Source organism: Falco biarmicus, chromosome 16 (assembly GCF_023638135.1).
Source record: "Falco biarmicus isolate bFalBia1 chromosome 16, bFalBia1.pri, whole genome shotgun sequence".
NCBI classification, from domain to species: domain Eukaryota; kingdom Metazoa; phylum Chordata; class Aves; order Falconiformes; family Falconidae; genus Falco; species Falco biarmicus.
The window spans coordinates 8,484,033-8,492,462 of record NC_079303.1 but is presented as its reverse complement, the minus strand read 5'-3'; the positions used below and the strand labels follow the sequence as shown (position 1 = coordinate 8,492,462).

Sequence of the window (8,430 nt, the reverse complement as noted above, 5' to 3'; positions counted from 1 at the left end):
TGACAATTTGTGGCCATCTTAAAGGTACACGGCTAAGTCTTTGAAGTCAACTAACTTATGTGCAGACCCGCTGCAGACCCCAACACCTCCACACCCCCATGTACTTCTTCCTCCTCAATCTCTCCTTCCTCAACCTGGGATCCATCTCTACCACTCTCCCCAAAGCCATGGACAACACACTCTGGGACACCAGGGACATCACCTACTCTGGGTGTGCTGCCCAAGCTTTCTCTTTGTATTTTTCATTTCAGCAGAATATTTTCTCCTTTACCATCATGGCGTATGACCGCTACGTGGCCATCTGCCAACCCCCGCACTACGGGACCCTGCTGGGCAGCAGACCTTGTGTCCACATGGCAGTAGGTCTCTATAGCAGTGATGTTCTCTACGCTTTACTGCACACAGCCAATACACTTTCACTGGCACTCTGCCACGGCAATGCCCTGGACCAGTTCTTCTGTGAAATCCCACAGATCCTCAAGCTCTCCTGCTCACATGCCTACCTCAGGGAAGCTGGGCTTATTGTAGTTAGTGCCTGTTTATTCTTTGGCTGTTTTTTTTTCATTGTGCTGTCCTACGTGCAGATCTTCAGGGCTGTGCTGAGGATTCCCTCTGAGCAGGGACGGCACAAAGCCTTTTGCACGTGCCCCCCTCACCTGGCCATGGTCTCCATCTTTCTCAGCACTGTCATGTTTGCCTACCTGAAGCCCCCCTCAATCTCCTCCCCATCCCTGGATATGGTGGTGTCAGTCCTGTACTCGGTGGTGCCTCCAGCAGTGAACCACCTCATCTACAGCATGAGGAACAAGGAGCTCAAGGATGCACTGAAGAAGCTCATGTAATCAGTAGTCTCTCAGCAGCAATCAGCTGCCATGTTCCCTCACAAGCTATTTCCACATCATCTCTGGAACCTCCCGTTCTATTATCATTCCATCTGTGTAAGTCCTTTTGGTCCTGCAATGTCTGCACCTACTCCACTTTCCTAAAGGATGAACACAGACTGTGTGACTTAGAGGTTTTTGTATGTGGCCCTGGGAGGATGGTGCAGTTGGCCTTCAGTGTGGCATCTCTGTAATAAAAGCAAGTTTTCTCAGTGCCTATGTCCTGAGGTTGGGCTCTTCTTCCAAAGCTGAGCTCAGGAACAGGCTGAAGGAATTGCCCCCAGGAGCGTGCTGCTGGGCTTGGGTTCCCCATGGCTCAGGGGAGGAGGGCATGGCTCAATGCGTTAAGGAATGGGCCTGTGTTGAGCCTTCCCGTGTGGGTGCCAGTGCCCATGGGAATGGTGGGTGACCAAGAGGGATGTGCCTGGGACCATCTCCCTGGGCTTTCAGGCACCGCTGCCCTGCACAGCAGCACCGCCTGCTCAGGGCCATGGCTGAGGCCACATCCCTGGGCAAGAGCAGGTGTCTCTGTGGATGCCCCAGCTGGGGCAGGCTGCTGTGTCCCTGGTGCAGCAGGAGGTGCCTGGGGAGCCCCCAGGCCAGCAGTCTGGTGCTGGGGACAGCGACTGGCCCAGAGGGGCTGCCAGTAGTGGGCAATCAGGGTCTGTGTGAGAGAAGAGCAGCAGACAGAGGCAGACACTGGCCTCTGTCCCTTCATGCCATGTCTGCATCTGCACTGCAAGGGCTACGGAATGAGAGGGGTGAAGGCAGTTTGAAAGAGCTCTAGTTCTTTTAACAGCTCCCTCTCATGTTCTGTGGGGAGTATTCTCATATGTCAGAAACTCTCAGCATTGCTGCTGCCCTCAGGAGGAACACAGTGAGGTCTGCGAGGCAAGAGGATTGCCTGTGGGTGAGTGCCCAGTGCGGGGAGGTGGTCTGTCCATCTGGTTCCCAGTGTCTCTGGGCTTGCACCTTCCTGAGGTGGAGGGTGACCACACTGCCATGTCACCCTGAAAATCCACCAGGCACCGCTGAGAGCAGCCTGACCCACCACAGACCCCTCACCATTTCTTGAGGTCTCAGCACCCCACTTGCAGCCAAGGACACACAGGGCTCATTTCACCCACCCAACAGCATTTTCTCTGTCACAGCATCCCTGCAATTCTCCGTGAGGCTTTCAGATCACAACGGGTGCGAGGGGACAGGTTTGCATTCTGGAGGGCAACTCACTGCTTGGAAGCAAATGTCAGGGAGGTACAAAAGGACCCTAAATATAGCATCTAATTCAGGGAGAACCAGCTCATTGCCCATCCCCACAGAGGGCATTGCCCACAGCCCCCCAGGTGGCAGGAAAGCTGGGACACTTGTTCCCATGGACACAGCTGCAGGACCCACAAGATCAGTGTGTGACTCTGCAGCTGAAACACCCATCCCCAGAGAGCCTGACAGCAAGAGCAAGAGAACAGTAACAAATAACAGAGACAATGGAGAAAGGAGGCAAAACAGAGTGAGGGTGCGACTGAGAGAGGCCAGGGTGAGCGTGCCAGGCACTGAGGGCAGCGTTGCCCTTGCCCAGCTCTGCTCGCCACCTCCCACACACCAACATTGCCGGGCAGCTGCTCTCAGCCCCTGTGCTCTGCAGAGGGGCCGGGGCACGTGGCTGGAGAGCTGCCCCGCGACTCTGCTGGAGCTCTGGCTGCAAAGGGGGTGGCTCACACCTCGGGACCCCCAGCCCTGAGGGCAGAGGCTTTGCTGGGGGGAGAGCAAGCCAGGGGGATGCCTCAGAGGAAAGGCTCTGCACTGCAGGGGGTCATAAAGAGCTTGCTGAATTCTCCCACCCACAACATTTCTGCTTTGAGTTTCCTTTAAGTCTTGATTTTATCTCGGATGCCACAGGATTTTCCTCCTGGGAGGTGTTTCCCTGTGCCAGGTCTTTCCCTGTCGGTGATCACAGACCCCATCCCAGCCTCTGTGCGCTGCCCCCACACAAACCTGCCTGTCTGCAGGGCACTGGCTGGGCGCATGGTCCTGTCCACAGGGGGAAAGGGCAGGTCAGAACAACCCTGATGGCTCCAGCAAAGGTGCTGCTGCTGCTGTTCATAGGCAGAAGAGTGGCTGAGGGCACATCAGGAGGCTCATGGCAGACCTCCTTATAACTCACAGTTCCAGCGAAGAGTCTCAGTGACTTCTTCTGATATGGAGAAATAATGTGAAATGGGGATAATGGACATGGATTGTGATTGTATGTGTCTGCTTAAGGAATGTGGGTATGGTGACTAGGCATGGGTGCGGTGACAACTACAGTTTTGAGGAGACGCCTGCCCCTCTTCCTCTAACAAAGGGGCTATTTAAAAGAGAATAAGAAAAGATGAGAGACATTCAAATGCTATCTAGAGGGAGGGAGTGCTAAGTCTCCTTGCTGGAAAAGATTGGGTGGTCACAATCACCTGAAGAAGATCGGATGGTCACAAGAACATGAATCACCTACAAACCTGCAAGACCACCACATTCCAGGAAACGGACTGATAAGCTAATTAATATACGAAGCAGGGTTTAGGTAACGAATATGTATAGGCGTTAATTGAATATTCATTTGTTCATTGTATAAATGTGAGATGGTTCGTCACTTCGGGCATGCACACTTGTGGAGGAGCGATCCCCCCTGCATCTGCGCGCAATAAATATACCTACTTTATAACTTTCGAGTTATAGAGTCTAATTCCGCACGTCACTTCCAACTAGAGATCTCTGTTTCCATCTCTCCCTTCCCTGTCCTGCTCCCAAGAGCAGGAAATGGAAAACAGGCTGAGGAGAGCCCTGTATTACAATAGCTATCTCTGCCCTAAACTTCCTTACGAAAAAATCTCGTCCAGAGTTATCCTCAGGGTAATCTACACTTGTAAGCAGCGCTCACACATCAGCACAGTCTCAACAGCAGAGAGACCCTTCCCTATTTGGTATCAATGTATACCCCACAGAGCAGCTGGAACCTCCGCAGCAGGCAGAGAGGTGCCCCTGGCAGGCGGCAGAGCCCCTGCCCCAGCACACAGCCCCCTGGGCTGCAGGGACCCTGCTGGCAAGGACAGCCCTGGGCACCCCTGCCTGCACAGCCACCTTCACAGCCCTGCAGCCGGCCCTGGCACAAGGCAGCCCACATGCCCTTGACGTGCGGAATTAGACTCTATAACTCGAAAGTTATAAAGTAGGTATGTTTATTGCGCGCAGATGCACGGGGGATCGCTCCTCCACAAGCGTGCATACCCGAAGTGACGAACCATCTCACATTTATACAATGAACAAATGAATATTCAATTAACGCCTATACATATTCGTTACCTAAACCCCGCTTCGTATGTTAATTAGCTTATCAGTCCGTTTCCTGGAATGTGGTGGTCTTGCAGGTTTGTAGGTGATTCATGTTCTTGTGACCATCCGATCTTCTTCAGGTGATTCATGTCCTTGTGACCACCCGATCTTCTTCAGGTGATTGTGACCACCCAATCTTTTCCAGCAAGGAGACTTAGCACTCCCTCCCTCTAGATAGCATTTGAATGTCTCTCATCTTTTCTTATTCTCTTTTAAATAGCCCCTTTGTTAGAGGAAGAGGGGCAGGCGTCTTCTCAAAACTGTAGTTGTCACCCCACCCATGACTAGTCACCATACCCACATTCCTTAAGCAGACACATACAATCACAATCCATGTCCATTATCCCCATTTCACATTATTTCTCCATATCACCCTGGCCCTCCCACGCTGCAGCAGGGAAGCCCTGCTCTGCAGCACACTGGCCTCCTCCACAGCAAAAGGCTCCCACACGGTCCCACAGGCTGGGGGTGCCCCAGCTGCTGCAGACCCGGCTAGGAACTGCAGAGGCATTGCCCTGCAGCCACAGACTCACCTGGTCAAGGGCTCTGCAGATTTCTCCAACGGTGAGCTCTCAGCATTGTCCCAGCCCAGACTGCCTTGAAGCTCTGGGTGCCTGGCTCCTGTGCCCTCGCTGCCTGCAGGCAGTGCCTCAGCCCTGCTGCACTTTGCAGAGGCGCTGCTGGTGGGCAGAGCTGTCTCTCTGCAGTGCTGCCCGCTTGCCATGAGCTCCCTCCATGGCAGGAGCCCGGCCCAGCTCAGCAGCAGGGAGCAGCCCAAGGCAGCCCTTGCTCTGCCCCTCTGCGCTCCCTCCAGGTGCCCCTGGGGCTGCACGGGAACCTGCTGGGGAACAGCCGGATGCAATCACTGATGCTCCCGGCCTCAGCTGGGCAGAGACACTTCTGTCCAGCAGTGGCATTTCTCTGAGGAGAAAAACTTTTGTGCATCAGTATCAACTTTTGTTAACCCATTATGAGACAGGATAACAGGAAGACTGCAGCAAAGGATCTAAGTACTCCTAAACAGCGTCTGTGTATGTGTGTGTCTGGTGGTTCTACAGGCAGGGGCAGGGAGGATGTCTTCAGTGCTTCAGTAAGCATTGCAGAGTCAATTGAAGCACCTCACTGCATAGTCCTAGGGGTACAAAGACTCAGCTCTCCTTTGCCCAGGCCAGGTCTCTGCTCTGAAGCAAAGCCTTTGCACCCACGGGCTCGGGGACACTTGGTTCCAGGTTTCCTCATGGCAGAGCTGGGCTGGTGCCACAGCTGGGGGGCTTCAGCCCAGATGTGCAGCAGTGCCCTCAGCCAGGGGCCCACGCAGAGGCAACTGTTGCCAGTGCTGTTGCAGACAGAGCTGTGACACTGAGGGAACCAAGTGCCAAGGCAGGTGGCAGAGCTCAGCACAGCTGCTCTGCAAGGGCAGCAGCCTCCAACAGCTCCAACATTCAAAATGGAGTTTATACTTGTGAGGCAATTCCAGGGAACCCTAAGGAGTGTTCACCCCTTCTGCACAGGCCACTGCCTGCCAGTGTGTGACCTGGCACCTGAACTCTGCTGCTCTCCTCCCTCACTCCCCTTGGAGTTAATGGCAGAGGCCTTCAAGCTTTTTGGCAGTTTTGACTGTAGTTCGGGAAGGGATTTGGAAACGCCGTTCTCCATTCTATGTCATGCATGTTACTGCCACACTTGCCTACGCGGTTCTGTAATCGATGGCAATGCTGGAGTTGATGCTCCAGTTTCTGTGGCTCTGTCGGTGCCTGTTCCTGAGGCCCACCTGCAGGTCGTGTTAGCCCACCAATTTTATCATCAGAATTGGCGATTCTTGTATCAACAGATTGGCCAAAAGAGTCTCTCTCAGGCTGCTGCACTCAGCTTTGTTGCAGCGTGTCCAGACTGTCCAAACGGTATCCCCGTGCCCACTTTTGGAGTTAATGGCAGAGGTCTGGTGTAACAAGTCTGGTGTTACAACAGATGTAAGTTGTTACAATGCCGGCGGGGGATCCCCAGCAATTTGGTATTCCCCGTTCCCCTGCGGGCCAAGCCATCGTTGAATGCATGAATGATACTCTTAAACGCCTGCTTGAAAAACAGAAAAGGGGAATGAGGGGAATGACCCAGAGGCACGTTCCGAGAAAGCATGCTATATTTTGAACTTTTTGACAATCTCTGTCGACCATGCGGTGCCTCCCATTGTACGATATTTTGTGTCAACTGGTGACAAGCAGCAAAAGCACCAAGGTGTCTTAGTGCGCGTGAAAGACCCTCACACCAGGCATTGGTGAGGACCGCATGGATTGTTAACTTGCGGGAGAGGTGATGCTTGTGTTTCTACAGATGAAGGTCCGCGATGGATACCTGCTCGCTGTGTGCGGCCTGAGCTTAGCATGCCAGACCGTGGGAGTGCTGCTGCCACCAGTCAACTCAACAACTGATGTGTGGGTCTCCTTAGCACAGCAACTGAACACATCCTGGCTTGCTGTGCCCTTCCTGACTTGCAAACATTGTTTCAAAAAAGTGAATGTATTTGGGGAATGAAGAATCTTACTGAAAGCCTTGATATTGGCGATAATTGATTACCTATGCATAATGTTAATCCAAAAGAAGCTGATATTGTTTGCACTTTGAATGTCAATAGTTGTCTTTATGTAGATGCTAATGTAGTAGGAGGCTATGATGGGACCATGACACCCACATAAATCAACACGTGAACATGTTGATAAGCATAATGCACTTAAATGCAATATAGCTTTGGATGAAGCAGGTAATGATGTAGTTGATTTATGGGACTGATGGGAACATATTGCAGTGGTTCTTCTCTTATCTGGAGTAACAGCAGGGAAAGCATTCAAGAGTTAAATCTCCCTGTTTGTTAGGCAGTTAAGAATGTGAGTCAAATTGGCCACTATTACATACAAAACAGAGCAAGTATTGGCTTTTTGTTGTTGGCTCAAGGACATGGCTGTGAGGATTTTGATGGTACATGCTGCGTGGATTTTAGGCGCCCCATTGCAGCAACATGTTATCAAAACCTGAGAAAAGGTCAGCCTTTTTGGCATCCATTCACTCAATTGGCAGTATTGTTTGTTTGCTATTACCTTGGTTGCCATCATGTTTGCAAGGGCCCTGCAGAACATGGCAAACCTGGTACTAGCTGTTCAAAAAAAAAAAGGGGGGGGGGGGGGGCGGTAATTGTAGAAACGTACGGAACAGAGACAGTGGGATAATGTGCAGTTTTGGCCTTGCTTTGGCAATGTGCAGCTGAGATCCTGCAGCAAGGAGTTCAATAACTTTGAGGGAGTATGAGAAGAAACTAGGATGCAACAGAAACAAAGGAGGAATGTGATCTTACCTCTAGAAGATAAGGAACCAGCATGAACAGTAGAGAGTAGCCTAGAGTGATCAGCGCTAAGGAACGTGTTGTATGAATTTGACTGATCACTCGAACTCTATTCATAAGCAGCTTGCAGAGTTGAGAAAAAACGTACAGGCCATAAAGGTTGAGAACGGGTTAACGGACTGGCTACAGAGTTTAGGAATTACTGGACAGTTAAAAGACTTGTTTCTGCACAGGATAACGATGTTAATTGCCATTGTAATCTTTTTAGTGATAATGGGCTGAGTGTGGAATTGCTTTATGACAATGATGAACAGATTGATAAAAGGGGTCTGTATCCCTCAGAAACAAAAAGGGGGATTTGTGGAGTGGCTGGAAGACAACGGACATATTATGAGCAATGCAGACCAAGTAACTTTGCTGTAATAGCAGGCCGAGCAGGCCGCAGCTGTAACAAGCTGTAGGTGTTGGGAAGGACATGTGCAAGGCCAAGAGAGACAAAGGGACTGTATATTCACAAAGAGGTAAGAGAGCTGGACAGAAAGGTGAGAAAAAACAGGATGCCTGCACAACGGGGGAGCAGCGTGTGGGCACCACACGGGGACCAATCCTAGGGGAGGTGGAAGCGTGTGAACGAGTCGTTTTAAGCTATCACCTTTTACATAACAAAGCCTGTGTAGAGTGTGTATTTTTAGCTGGGGGTATAAATTGCTGTGAGTCTATTAATAGCATCTGTAGACTATAAATTGCTGTGTATCCCTTAATAAAGTGGCACTAACTTGATCACATTGGTCGTATCAGTTGTGTCCGAGCCTTCTGCGTCAACAGGGTAGTGCCACTGGCTCTGCCGTC

At 51.4% G+C, this 8,430-nt stretch overlaps 1 protein-coding gene across 1 annotated transcript; it reads left to right on the top strand.

Moving 5' to 3' along the window:
- The first annotated feature begins 275 nt into the window (after positions 1-275).
- LOC130159846 (olfactory receptor 14C36-like) lies at positions 276-842 on the top strand. Its single transcript, XM_056361880.1, has one exon. The coding sequence runs from the start codon at positions 276-278 to the stop codon at positions 840-842; it is 567 nt and encodes a 188-aa protein (XP_056217855.1).
- The last annotated feature ends 7,588 nt before the right edge of the window (positions 843-8,430 follow it).

What these genes read in the sequence shown, in the direction of transcription:
- LOC130159846 (XM_056361880.1), top strand. Translation starts at nt 276, where the DNA reads ATGGCGTATGACCGCTACGTGGCCATCTGCCAACCCCCGCACTACGGG.